This window comes from Synchiropus splendidus, chromosome 1 (assembly GCF_027744825.2).
Source record: "Synchiropus splendidus isolate RoL2022-P1 chromosome 1, RoL_Sspl_1.0, whole genome shotgun sequence".
Classification (NCBI taxonomy): domain Eukaryota; kingdom Metazoa; phylum Chordata; class Actinopteri; order Syngnathiformes; family Callionymidae; genus Synchiropus; species Synchiropus splendidus.
Window position 1 is genome coordinate 36,373,375 of NC_071334.1, and position 15,201 is coordinate 36,388,575.

The 15,201-nt window shown below is 41.1% G+C and overlaps 1 protein-coding gene across 1 annotated transcript in view; it reads right to left on the minus strand.

Annotated features, from left to right (window-relative positions):
- nek7 (NIMA-related kinase 7) overlaps window positions 1–15,201 on the minus strand; it is a 67,108-nt gene that overhangs the window by 36,481 nt on the left and 15,426 nt on the right. The window contains exon 2 of the mRNA XM_053860427.1: window positions 4,239–4,324. Coding sequence (XP_053716402.1) covers window positions 4,239–4,298 — 60 coding nt within the window. The 5' untranslated portion in view covers window positions 4,299–4,324. The remainder of the gene's footprint in view (window positions 1–4,238; window positions 4,325–15,201) is intronic.

Here is a 15,201-nt window from a genome sequence, read left to right on the forward strand (position 1 = left end):
GCAGCAGAGGCCGTGTGAGGGCGGAAGAGAGGGCTGGAGGGAGGGCGTCTTTTTTGGCAGCCAAGGGGCCGGGCTGCCAGGCAAGATTATGTCAGCCGGCAGCCCCGGCATTAGACACTTCATTAGAGCTAATCTGTTTAGCAGTGGGCAGTGTATGTAAACTTCACAGGCCATTTGCGGAATCGCTTCGCCCCCTGGCCTGGTCTTCAAAGGGCAGCCAGGTCACGGCTGACTGACAGGCCGTCTCATCTGCTGCACATGGGTGTCACACAATCAGGAGCTCCCAGCTGAAGAACAATCCCATGACACACACGCACTAACACAGAGACATAAGGAGAAGTCACAGAGAAATGCACCTAGGAAGATGCAGAGGTTTGTCTTTCATTAGAGAACTAAGACAACTTTAGAGGAGTACTCTTAATATGACTCCTCATGTAACAGTTGGTTCCTAAAACCTTTGAGGGGCAACTGCGTTGTGTGTTTTAATCTAATGGCAGAGATAACTTGCTGTTTCCTTTTGTCAATACAAGTCAATGTGCAGACGTTTTACAGGATTTAACACACATTTGTGGAATGACAAAGGAATAACACCAGCAGAGAGAAATACAAATCTGCCATAAAAAATAAAAAGGGTAAATATTTATGTGACATTAGATCATCACAGCTAACCTGATCAGAGGGGGCAGGGCAAAAAATGGGGACACAAGGAGGATGAGGAGAGGAATTTCCAGACAGAAAGCGCAACGGAAAAATTGTGATACTGGATGTCCCACAATGGTGAGATTGTCCGACACAACTGACAACGTGTGGAAAGAGGGAATAGAAAATGTGGTAGACACAGAGAGGAAGACGGGGTGGTGACAAGCAGCAGAGGGAAGAGGGTGTGATGTGACAGCCCAGGGGTGCCAGCGGCTGCCACTGAAAGGCCAATGGCAGTGGAGAGGTGATGTCTACCAAAGACTGACAGAGTAAAAGTTACAGAAAGGAAGACACAACCTGACTTAAGAATTAAGCCTGAAAATTTCAGTAATAAAATTGCTACAGATGAATTTGTAATTTAGACACTAAAAAGGAGCTTCCAATTTTGGAGTACATGTCACTTCTAGCGTATAAGTGATGATGAAGAAGTTATCATTTCTTCACCATCATGCTCTGTAGGTATAATTCTTAGTTATTGTAATTTTTTATAATTATTATCACAAAATAAAATTACAATAAAAAATTGTGAACAAATTACTACAGCACTGGTGCCTGCCTCGACGATAAAAATAAATAAAAAAGTCATCACAACAGTAATGCTGCTGGGTAAAGGAGGGACCCACCTTGATGCAATATCAAAATTAGTCTTTATAATAGTTTTGCCCCCAAAAATACATAATTTAACTATTTTGCTAACGTTCATATCATGGTATTTTCACTCAAATGGGTGCAAAGCTAAAATACGAATCATCATGGCACCGAAGAAATGTCCTGTCCATGTCTCAGGAGGTTAAACAAAGAGTATTTCTGATTTATTTGCTAAACTGTCAAATGGCTGACATCAACTATAGTGACCATACTGAAGAAATTAAATTTGAACAACTTCATCACATCACCCTGAGCAGTTAGATAACTTGCCGTCACCTTGAACTGATCAAACCAAGATAAACTGTAAACTGAAAGCTGTTTGTATGTGCTCGGCTATACTCAGTCTTTTAGTTTGGGGGGCATCTGGGTGTCCTGGAGACACAATGAACAGCAAAACATGAAAAAAATAAGACTTAGACTTTCTTTATTGTCATTGCACAAAAACATATCACTATATTATGGCAACAAAATTTCAGTCTGAGGCCTCCGGTTTCCAAAAACAAAACTATATGTCCAAAAATATATAAATATTAGATAAATACTAGTCCAGAAGATGAACAAATAAACAGTATTGCAGCGAATATGATTCTCAGAATCTCAACCCTTTTGCAGCCACAGCTTGGCCATCACGGTCACCATATTTGTTTACTGGCGTAATCTCACGGTCATCCACATTTTGCGAGTCAGGGTATGGAAGCGCTGTTATTGATGGGATGTCTGACGCTGATGACAGGCGCAAACGCTGATAAGTACAAATAGCCGTTTACAGCTTCTTTTTTACAAACCAAGTTGAGTAGAATGGGCAGTGGGAGGGGTTATGGGCTGTGGCCAGGGCTTTGGACTTCCTGTTTCAAAATCCCAGCTAAAAGCCTGGCCATACTTGAACCACAATAATTTCATATCGTTGAGAAGAAGAACAATGCATTTGGAAACCGTTTTTTTTTTTCATTTGCCATATTAGAGAGCATCTTGTCTCCTGGAGAGGCATGGAGAGCTACAGGAGGAGACAGCCAGTGGCAAGTGGGGGGGTGACTCCCACGCTCACCAGTCACCAACCCCCTTGAGCATGGCACCATGCAATATTCATCCTGACCCAGTCAGCCAGAGAGCTATCCTGGCAGCCAAACACCAAGATTCACCCCAAAGGTGCTTCTTCTCAATCTGCTCCACAACTGCAGTACCTTGTCTTGGCTTGTCTGTCAAACTCAGCAGTGACGATAAGGATCACATCCGATGGGTGGCCGTGCACCAACCCGCCTACACGCTCAAAGAGCAAATGCACCATTAAAAATGCACATCTTACCAGCTCATCGCGTTTACCTAATACATATGCATCATACCTCCGGGACCAAGAGAAGTGATATTGCAAGCAACACAGAATATCCTCGTCACATATACAATTCAGATTTCTTTCCCCTGTGCTGCCAACACACTGGAGCCTGGGAAAGTGTGAAACAGACACAGGACTTGTTGAAAGACGCCCATCTGGATGCAGGTTAGACAGCGATCTGCATACTGTGACTGACTGTCTTCGCTCTCCCACTAAATCAGTTAAGACGTGCTCAGTGAGAGAGAAAATACATGATGCAATTTACAGTGCAGCAAAAAACATTGGCAGAGACCATAGGTCTGGAATTAACACTGATGAAAACTGTGAGAAATAGATTCAAAAACAGCTAAACAATTATGGAGCTGGAACAGAGTATTTATGGAGAAGCAGATAAGTGTTTCGTGTGCATACAGTGAGTTATTTTAAGTCAAATTAACCATTACAACTTTTGTCAGAGATTCTGCAGTGTGCAGCTCAATTATCCTTAATTTCCCAATTACTAATACTAAGAATAAATGAACCCGTTGGCAATTCATGTGTTAATGTTACAGTGCCCTTGCATGGCGGAGAACAACAGCCCTATTTTTAGCCTACTGAAAAAAACAACATGTACTCAAGGGCATGTGTTTTAAGTCTATTCAATAGTTATGAGGCAAAAACAGCCTTCTGGAAAGAAATCAATTGGCCTAATGTTGGAGGGCGGTAAAAAAAAATCCAACAGTGACCAGATCTGCAGAATAAACCTGAGATGTATCGAACCAAGAATCATGGCAGCCTCTCGAGCACAATGGGAACAGTTCAGCATTCACACCAGTCTTCAACACACAGACCATGGAAGAGACAGACGAATGGCCGGAAAAGTAGAAAAGATTAGATCTAATACACACCACATTATGTTGAGGACAATATTTGGTACAAATATGCTATATTACCAAAAGTATTTGCTCACCTGCCTCGACTACACACACTCCCATTCCTAATCGGCACGTTGCATTGCACGTGGTGATGTATGGCTTGGATGCAGCTGCTCGGCCATGGAAACCCATTCCATGAAGCTCTCTGCGTACTGTTCTTGGGCTAATCTGAAGGCCACATGAAGTTTGGAGCCTTTTGCACTATGCACCTCAGCATCCACTGCCACCTCTCCACCAGTTTACATGGCCTACCACGTTGTGGCCGAGTTGCTGTTGTTCCAAAACTTTGATAATAAAGCAGACAGATGACTGTGGAATATTTAGGAGTGAGGAAATTGGATTTGTTGCACAGGCGGCATCCGACAACAGTTCCATGCTGGAATTCACTGAGCTCCTGAGAGCGTCTCATTCTTTCACAAATGTTTGTCAAAACAGTCTGCAGGCCTAGGTGCTTGATTTCATACACCTGTGGCCAGGCCAAGTGATTTGGACACCTGATTCTGACCATTTGGATGGGGGAGCAAATACTTATAGTATATAGTATATAGTATATATAGTGTACTCACTTGCCATTTTTAAAAGGTCTATTGGGAATAAATATCACGTTCAGTCTCTCACAACAATTATTATAAAAAAATAAAAATCACCTGAGGTCGAAACACTGGCACTGCTGCTTGCTGTCCTTGCGGCTGCATGTCCATATCCATGGTTGGAGCTTGGTTTCTTCTCAGCCCTGTGAATAGGTGAAAGTAGAAATTTACTTCAACAACTTGGGGAAAACCCCCACACTACTGCTTGTCATAAATTCAACAAAATTCATTCCTAAACCATCACTGGCAAACTGGTAATAGCATTAAAGGTGCACTGAACTCTACAGGGTTTCCTGTTTCAGCAATACTAGATCTCATGTTGAGCCTTTGTGCTGGTCCCTCTCAGGTTGCAACATGACTTTGCTACACTCACCACCAATATTAATCTGGACAAAGACTTAAGAAAATCACTGTATTTCCTTGGCATTCATCCAAGCAATCTGTCCTGGGAATTTGTAGCTAACACCACTTCATAGTGGACCCATTTAATTTCATGTTTTCTCAGGAAATGGGTCATGCAGAGGTGATTGTGGTGGATATGAGATCATGCTGCGGTGCTTTATAATTGCATGTTCTGGCTCACTGCCTAGAAAGACACTAATTGCAAAAGAAACTCCATGGATGGTCCTTGGCCCGTTGCCCATTATAAAATGATTTCTATATATATGAAATTTGAAGAAAATTAAAAATGAAAGTTATAAACAATTAAAATCTGTGATCACATAATGCAATGTATTAATTCTTGCATGTCATTAGCTGGTGACTCCTAGTGGGTGCATTTGACGTACACTGGACGTATGTAAATTACAACAACCAATGTTCCCGGATCATCTCTGCTACAAAATTATTCACACCAAAGGCAGTGTATGTAAACAGAAGGTCTGGCCACATGTAGAGGTTTGCAATGCATTCAAATAAGGTATGAAAGTATATACTAAAGCAAGTCTCTTGACTCCAAAAAGGGTATCATATTCACTTTTCGCGAATAAATCAAAAGTAATCTTCTAGTCTTTCAGCATTTCCAGTCAAGGGTTGCCACAGCACATCAGCCATTTCTTATAACATCGCTAGAGGTACGCCAATTTATTGTCCACCGATTATTATAGGCACTTTTCCGTGGAGAAACTATGTGATTTGTAAATGCTTACACATTTAATCACCTCTGGCAAGAAGTCCCATGTGTCGTGTAGTATCGCCTTTTCCTACTCACTGCAAAGACAAGTCGCAAAGAGCAGCAACAAGTCTGCTGTGGAACTTTTAGCAGTCTGTGATGTAAAGAGGGCAGCCGAAACTTTCACAATGAATTGACTCATCAATAGTAGTTAATGACACCACCATGCAGCTGCTTGCATATAACCATCATTAGCTTGTAGCTAATTAAGATAGGGAAGCAACAACAAATCGTTAAAAAAAAAAAAAGAAATCAATAAAAAACTACTCTTAAAAGGGTCATTGATTCATGGTGTCGTGCAATTGTTATTCTGCGCATTAAGTTAGCGTTAATAAAAAAGCTGAGTTCAGCACAAGGTTGAGGAAAGACTGTTGCAGAGATGTAGTCTGAAAAGTGGCAGCTGGTTTGCCAATAACAGTGGCAGTCCTTGGCTGAATCACTCCCCGGGCGAACCTACCTCACACCTGTGCCCCCACCAGGTAGAGTTTGGCGATATGATGACATGAAATAGTCAACAATTAGAACCTACGCAAGGAGATGACACGGATTCAGTCACATTCTTTCTATGCACTATAAATATATGCTGACCCCCGCTTCCTACTCACTCACAGCAAAGAAGCCGGTCAAATGCACAACTTTGAGTTGTTTTTGAACCTGATGTGCCTCTAACATTAACACACATCTTCACAACAGAATGATGGATTGTTCCTTGGCAGAACAATTTCAATGAACCAAGTGTGTCATGGCTTAAAAAAAGGTTGAAAAACACTGGTACTGTAGTGAAAGCACACCGCCGTGATTCACAAGGTTACCAGTTCCCATCCGGCGTACGTCTCTTGCAAATTTACATTTAAAATTAATGTCATTTTCTGTGATCCTGTTCGAAAAAATAAAACTAAATAACAAGGCCATTCACTGTGTTTTTAACAACCCATCGATAATCCCTACTATTACTTATAAAACATTTGAATTTCTCTCAATACCAGTTTCATGAACGACGTGAACAATGTGAATCCTGGTCCTCCTCCCTCCGCCGCTGGGGCAACATTGGACCAATCATCTGTTTCTTGGATGAAAAATTAATCCAAAGTCCACTGCTGCTTCCTTCTCATTGTTTGGTAATTAGCTTAGCAAAACAAATAGTGCTAATAACAAATAATGACCGAGCTCTGGCCTCCGTCATTGTGTCAGGGAGGAAACCATTCATTTAATAGCATTCACTTTACTTTGAATGTTTTTCAGGCTAAGAATGTGTATAGGAATTTCTCACCATGTATATTTTATGGAAACTATTAAGAAGATACTGATCAGTAATGTATGCTGAAGCAGACAGAACTTTAATAATCAGGTTCAATAATCATACAGTGTGGTTTCATCTTTTTTTGTTTAAAACTGCTCCGCTAAAAGACATAACATCTGTTACTTAGTTTGCCTAAGTAGAATGAAAAAAGCAACAAGTTTATGCTATTTGTAAAAAACCTTTATTAGCAGTGATCACTGCACAATATTGATACTTGACTGTATTAGTCACACTCGGTTTTAATTGAAGGTAGAAATCAATCACTAAATTGACGAGCTCAAGAGCTAGTTATCACCAATTTGTTTGTCGTCCTGAAGGAGAGGACATGTTGAGCCCCAGACTACATAACATGGTATCGAGGACTTCTTTATCCCTACTTCCTTCCTTCTACATTATTGATGTCAATCAGGAGAAGAGCAAAAACTACGCAGAGAAAAGCTGACTATAAAAAGGTGGATCAAGGAAAAGTGGCAGGGAAGGCATTTGTGATTGGAAAACGGGATCCTGGAAACACGCCGAGGGAGAAGAATGCATCGTATCAGAGCTTGAACAGAGAAAGAGTATGAACCCCCCACTGATGACTTTGACGAAAAGATGGGACAGGATGAGGGATTGTTTCCAAAAAAAGAGGGGAAAATATCATGCGACATTATCTGGCCCGAGTGGAGAATGTAAAGGAATCAAAGGCACCTTTGAGGAGCCAGAAGACGACAGTGAAAGAGCTGCAAGAGTGATGTCCATGATTACAAGAAGGAGCCAAAGCTTTGAGTCTGTGCACATAAAAGGCCACCCCGGGCCTTGTGTGAAACCTCTGCTCGACTAACACTGATGATCCGAAAAGAAAAAAGAGGGAGAGAGCTGCTAATGATGGAGAGTTCCGGATACTACAGAAGCAGCGTACTCTCCTATTCATTTTAATCACTATTCAAAATCATTAACCCAAATGTGCGAACACATACTCGCATTGGATCATGAGCGAGAGCACAGTGAGAAAAAAAAAAAACTATTACACATCTGCATGTTAGTCACCCTTTGAGGCCTTTGAGTGTGTTGTACTAAGACTTGGGGGAACACGAAATTAGTGAGAAACTTCATTGTCACAAAGATGACAGAGGAAAACTTTCTTCACAAACACAGCAGATGCTTGACTTACCAAAATATAGCATCAAAAAAAGACATTTTAGTCAGTTTGAATGAGACAAACATGTAACTTCAAAACATAAAAGGAATTCATCAAAACAACACAGGATTGAAAAAATTTGAGTAGAGACACTGAAAAAAATTAACAAATAAATAAAAGAACTTGACTCAAGTAATGGATAATTTAACATAAAATTACCGAAAACGCGCACTCCACTTTTAATGTGACACAAAAGGCCTACGTCACCCATGCAGCAGCTGAAGTAGAAGACTTAAAGATGGTGGACAGCAGACTTAGTAGTGTGAAATGTCATGTTTTTCCTTGTATATTCGTAATTGCGCTTTAACATCTGATTACTCAATTAATCGAAAAATAATTATTTTGTTGACTTAAGGGAAATGGTTTGGCTTTGCCCTTTCAGGTGAGGAGGAAACTACTCCCTGATGCAAAAAAAAAAAAGTAAATACATTTTCTCAATAAATAATAAATCAGAAACAGTTATGTCTGACAAATTATCTAGGATTTTGAAACAGGGTGTCCAAAGCACCGGTCCCAGGCCATTCCCCTCCAGACACACCAGGTCACGAGTCGCTTTGTATCTACTTGTACAAAAATAACTTTTTATAAGCATCTGAGTCAAATAATCAATAAGAGCCATGAAACTCAGTAGCTGCTGCCACAATAACACTTCTTCTCCTGGGCAATTGTTTTACTTGGCAGACCCTGACTAATTAAAAATATACTTTTTTAATAATAATTCCTCACCTTACTACAATGTGTCAAGTGTCTACAGCTTGGTTCATCTTCATCAGTTAAGCAAGATAAGCAAATAGTTGTATCAGCTGTGTATCTGTGATGGTTTGTGATGTGATGATGACTAAACTTTCACACCTTTAAACAATCATTCATTGAAATAGTATATATACACATCAAAGCTTGCCACTTGATTAAATAAATAGAACCATGTGAATCATGATCCCTGTTAAAGAAACAACGCGTTAAAATTTAGACATAAATACAATACAGTATTTTCATATTTCTTGAGATGAAAGGTTTAAGTCACAGTCAAAAATCCCGGAGTCAGAATCTCCTGCTCTCAGTTAAACACTCCCTTGGACTGTGCAACTTTCTTTGGGCAAGTCACCCGGGGGCGTTTTCAGAGAGTGGCATCACAGCCCCAACTCCAGCCCCACACTGACACTTTACAGCAGAACGGCAGAGCAACCTTGGAAGCGAGGGGAGTTCCTTTAGATCATGGCAAAAGCGAGAGTTCATAGTGAGGAGTCCAAGAAGAAAATGCCTGAAACCGACAGAGCTAGGTCTCAGACAAGAGTCGATATAGGAGACGCATTTACAGCCTGGCAATAACGGAGAGCTACGAAAGGCTTTTCTTCATATCCTGTAGAGGCAATGTTTCTACTCGATTCTAAGTAATTTTTGTGTTCACTGCCATCTCTGCTGTTCGCAAATCATTTACAAAGAAAACAAATGTGTATATGCTTGTTTGTATAAGTGTAGCATTTATGTTAGCAAGCGAAACAGATGAAATGCGGTGCTGAAACGGTTGCTAGATATGCTTTGTGTATGGCGTGTATGTAAGTTTTTCAATGAATTCATTGCCGGCAAAAATGACTTGTCGAATTGTACTGTCGAAGCGTACAGTGACCATATAGGTGGCCAAACCGATATAACCGAACGTCAATATATTGAAGCAAAAAACAATGTTTGTACCGTATGTTTACTGCGTGTCCTGGTTGTGTCATCAAATGTGGGGAACTTATTTTTGAGATGCTCACTAACGTGTAAGTGTTTATGTATAGCCAGCAAAACGGATAAGCATCGACATTACCCGCTAACGGATAACATAGCATTTATCAGAAAGAAAAAAATGTTGATTCATGGTTTATGGTCCACCTGGTTTGGACAAGTGTAACATGCTGTATCTCATGTTCTATCTGTAGATGATGAAGCTGAGTCCTCTGTTGTGCAGGCGGAGCTGGTGAGACACACGACCAGCGCCAAATTTCATTATCCCTGGCGATTGTTCTGGAACTTATTGAAGAAGACAAGTTTCTAACTCTGACGTCAACTCAAAATAAAAAGTGTGAACGGACGTTTTGATGCTCACACTCTGATCGCTGTATGCTCCTTATTGAAACATGCTTGGCAATAACGTGTAAGATGTTATAACAATAACATGTAAGAAAGCTAGACAGGAAAAAAGTTGCACCATCATCTTTATTATTCTACAGCACTGTAAACGATGGTGGTGCATCACTACGGCTGAAATGAGAGCCACCAGGCCATCAGCAAAATGATCTCTTTTGGAGATGTAGTCTCACGTGATCAAACGTATATAAACCGTAGAAACATTGAAACAAACAGATAGCACATAACACATCATGGAGGTGGAGATGAACATGACGGTGTTCGGCATGTTTTCAGCTCCTCCAATTCAAAATCTATGTTTGTGTGAAGAACAAAATGTTTTTCTTTAGTTATCAAATCTCACAGACAGAGGAGTGGGTCACGCCTGACTCACTCAGATGTAGCAAAAGAACAGAGAGATGCAATTAAAAACTGCCAGATGCATCTGCCTTGACTATTCATCCGCCTTGGTTATTCACCTGCCTCATCTTGATTACTCATTTGAATGTTATCTGATAAGAAATGCTGTGTAATTGATCCTGTGACTTGTTATACAACCCTTTTCTAACAAAAAGAGAGGTACTGCGGTGAGCTCTTCAGTGCGCCAACAGCCCCCTATGGTGTTTGTGAGAAGGAGCCTCACAGCACTCCTCGCGAGAAAGACCATATTCTTGGTGTGATGACTGTCCCATCAGAGTGCTTGTTGGTGAAGGTAAAACTTCCCTGACAGTGTATACAATTGTTTAAAGTTTGGAACTTATCTGCGGTCCCATGCCATCAATCACAGCCTCCCTGCGAGTGTCACGACTCGCCGGGATGCAAATATGGCGACCACAATGGCCAAGCAACAGCTGCAAAAGGATTTACAGTTCAATAATATTCAGCGAAATTATCAGGCGAAAACACTTTCTTCATACCTGTATGATGACTCTGCATTGGGCATAGGACATTATACAGGCACTAAAAACCAGACATTTAGGGTGTTATGCAGTGAATGCAGGCGGGTGTTTTGCAATTTAGGGCGTCCACAGGTCACCCAGGCGTCAGAGGAGACGAAACAAAATATGTTCATCAACCCCCCTTTTACCCAGGACAAAGACGAGACAATGACGGCAACAATGTTATAATAACACAAATAAAGACAAGACTACAATGTTTTGCAAGAAATTAAAAAATAGAGAAATACTCCCTCCTTGTTTTCGTTTACCACATGTTTATTCCAGCAGAAGTATTCATTAATTACGTGCCCCCATGGCTTCAAACAAAAGTGCATGCAGGAGGATTACCACGAACGTTGGATAGTAGGTCTGCCATTTCATGGTTTTGGCAACAAAGAAACAATGAAGTTGAACTCTCATTTGACCAAATCAACAAAACATCAAAACAAGCCAAAAACACATAACGCATCATGGAGATGGACACAACGACAGTGTTTTTCAGCGTGTTTCTAATTGAAAATCCCTATAGAAACACCATAATAACTGATTTTAATTGCTCTCAGAACTCAAGTCTCGCATCCAGCCGGACAAATGAAGAGACAGACTGGGTGAAGACAGCAGCAAAATGAAGCTTTGCTTCTTGATTGGCTGCTTTCCATTTCTGTTTTACTTATTTGGGGGAGCCGAACAATCGAAACACTGCAAATTATTCCAGATTTTTAGTCAATATTTTAGTAGAACATAAGTCAACTGGAACAAATAATAAGCATCTCTGGAATGAGTACATTGTTTTGACTAAAACGTGACTATAACACATTGAGTTTTCGTTCGAATAAAACAAAATTGTTGTGACGTTTAGTCGACGAAAATATGCCGAACAAAAATGATTTGTGAATGACTAAATGACTAAGACTAAGAATTAACTTTGGCACAAGAAAAAGACTAAGACTAAATTGAAAAATGGGTGACAAAATAAAAACTAGATGGGATACAGCAATATCAATAAGCACCACTTAACACATTTTTTTCCATCCTTCTCCAGCTGTATGATTTTGTTTATAGAGTGAAAGATAACCACCATTGTGAGAAACCTCAAGCACATGCAGGTGTCACTCTTCACCCCCACCTCCTTTACAAATGCTATTGTCCATTAAACCATCTCCCTTTCTTAAGTCTCTGGGCTTCGCTCCCTCGTGTTTTCAGCATGAGTTGGCACGTGGCTAAAGGACCGGTCCACATCTATACTATATTGTTCTGCCCACTCCACCATCGGTCTGACGACTCTCTCGTGGAGAGACCCATTGTTGGCAGCTCGTCACTCCAGCAGGTGCCTTACAGCGAAAGGCAGGAGCCAGCCTGCCCACACCGCTTCGTTAGTGCAGAGAGCCGTTTGATGTGCTGATTTTATGAGCAGACGATGGCAGCCAAGGAGAATGCTAATAATCACTTGAAAAACAAAAACATTCCACTCAAGCATGTAAAAGATAAACTCCAATTTCAATGATAAAAGAAAACTGACAGACAGCCATGGTACCAGTTTCAAAAAAGACCGGCAGCCACAATGCCCTCTGTTTATTTATTTCTTTTTTTAACTCATCACCATCTTTTTCGATGTGAGTCTAATTCCTACTGTCAATCACAGGCGGAAAAACTAAAGACTATTGACAAATTTGGGAGCAAGAAAAAAGAAGAGATATATTTTAGTAGTGCACTGTTCTCCATCAGAAAGCATTTGTCAGAGAGAGAATGCCATCCCTTTTGGTGTTCAGCTGAGGGAACCTAGGGGTTTTGGGCAACGCCAGCACACCCTCAGAAAACATGCACCCATTTCAAATGTTGCAATCATCTTTGCAACTCAAGAGAAAGAGAAGAAAATCAATTATATACCTGGGAGAATGACAATAAACAAGAACAGTAGAACTGTCATTGATGTTGGAAACTATCCACAATCATAAAAGGTTTATGCTTCCCAGTACATGTTTCGGAGCTCGACCAATTATACTGTTGATGACAAAATGGACACGAATTGAACACGGCATGTTTCTCCTTCTTTCTCTTTCGGCTTCTCCCTTCACGAGTCGCCACAGTGGATCATCGTCCCCCATCTCACCCTGTCCCCTGCTTCCTCTTCACACAAACCTACAAACTTCATGTCCTCCTTAAACACCTCCCACCTGGTACAGTCCCACCTCCACCCTGAACTCCTGTGTTGCACATGCAGCACACCTCACCACTGTCTTACAACTGGCATACATGTCTTGCACCACTCGAACACACTTCTCTGCCACTCCAGACTTCCTCATACAATACCACAAGTCTTCTCTTGGCACTCTGTCGTTCGCTTTCTCCAGGTCCACAAAGGCACAATGGAGCTCCTTCTGACCTTCTCTGTACTTCTCAATGATCATCCTCAAAGCAAACACTGCATCTGTGGTGCCCTTTTTTGACTTGAAGCCAAACTGTTGCTCACATATGCTAACATCTGCCTTTAGTCAGATGTTAGCCAAAAAGTCCACTGCCACCTCTCCTAAATACTTCCAGACCTCCACAGGTATATCATCAGGTCCCACTGCCTGTCCACTCTTCATCCTCTTCAATGCCCTTCCGCCTTCAGCCTTACTAATCTTTGCCACTCCTTCTACTCTTTGGTCTCTCATTTTCCTCATTCATCAGCTCATCAAAGTACTCTTTCCATCTTCCCAACACTTCTGTTATCGGTCAAAACATTTCCCTCTCTATCCTTGATCACCCTAACTTGCTGCACGTCCTTCCCATCTCCATCTCTCTGCCATGCAATCCTGTACAAATCTCTCTCAACCTCCTTACTGTCCAACCTCGCATCCAAGTCCTTTGTCTTACCTTTGGCTGGGCCTCCCTGTACTCCTGTCTACTCCCTTCTGTCCTCTCAACGTACCAATTTTTCTTAGCTAACCTATGTGCTTCTGTTTGCACAAAATTCTGAGTACAGTTACATGAGGAGCGTAGCCCGACTATGGCAATAGATTGATAAACCCGGTGGTCCGATTGCGACAGCATCTCCTGGTTAACGTGAAGTGCTGGGAAAACCGAACATTTGACTAATAACATCTCAATGACGAGGGGTGCAGCCATGAGCTCTTTAGTCTTTCCGGTTCAGCATTCAGTAAAGCAAGAAGGAGACAAAGGCTGTGTCCCATTTCTCACCCCAACACGTTTTTGGCTCCAACACTCAGTTTTGCGAATTCATGTGAAAGTGTAGTGTGTCCCAATACTCCTAAGACAGAGGGCACTTGCTTTTCATCACTTGAAATTATCTCTTCAAATCGAGGACTACTCGAACTACTCAATGAATAGCAATATGGCGTTTGATCCGGTAAAGAGTTGCACAAATTTAAGTCGATTTTTACAGTTGAGCATTTAAAAAAAAAGGTTGGGATCTCGCAGACGTAAATACAACTAAATTCCGTAATTCTGAGTTAAAAATGAATATTGCAAATTCGTAAATTTATTGCAACACAAATTTAGCGAGAGTGCATCGCAGGCTTTTAGCTTGGATTTTGAAACAGGGCGTCCATAGCCACGGCCACATGTCCCGCCCCAACCGATAACTCCACACCCAGCCCATTCCCCTCCACGACACACCAGGACGAATGTTGTCCACTAACATAACTTGCTGTGTAAAAAAAAATAAAAAAAGACTCTGTACTGTACACATATATTTGTACAAAAGTAACTTAGAATTTTATAAAAACCAAACATATTCCGTCAAATATCATAAATGTTGCTACAATAACAAATTCATAATGCAGAAACGCCTGGGTGTCTGGAGGTATATTTCTCGAGCAGCTGCAATGCAAAATCAGCAAATCCACTTGTTCTTCTTTCGTGGTGATGGAGCCTCTTCCTCGCTCTCCTGATCTGATGAAGGGATGGACTCTCTCCTTCAGATAACTGACCCTGATGAATTCAAAATAATTATTATTTCCCTTACTACATGCTGTCTCATCAACGGTTTTGTTCATCTTCCATCAGTGGATGCGGATAGTGATGCAAGACAGGCACAGAGTTGTATCAGCTGTCAATTTGTGATGGTTTTCTGAACTTTCACACATTTAAACATTCAAACAAGGAAACAATTCTGACCTGTTTTTATTTCAGGAAGAAGCTGAATGTTGTCTTGTCTTTTTCATTTGTCAGACAAAGATTTGGCTTGGAAAACGTTTTACAGCCTTTACATGAAAAAGGACAGCAACAACTGTAAATATTTCTATATAAAATATGTACATGCTGTTCATGCGTTCAAATGCTGCATGCAGTTCTCACGGAAGTTCATGCAGCACTGT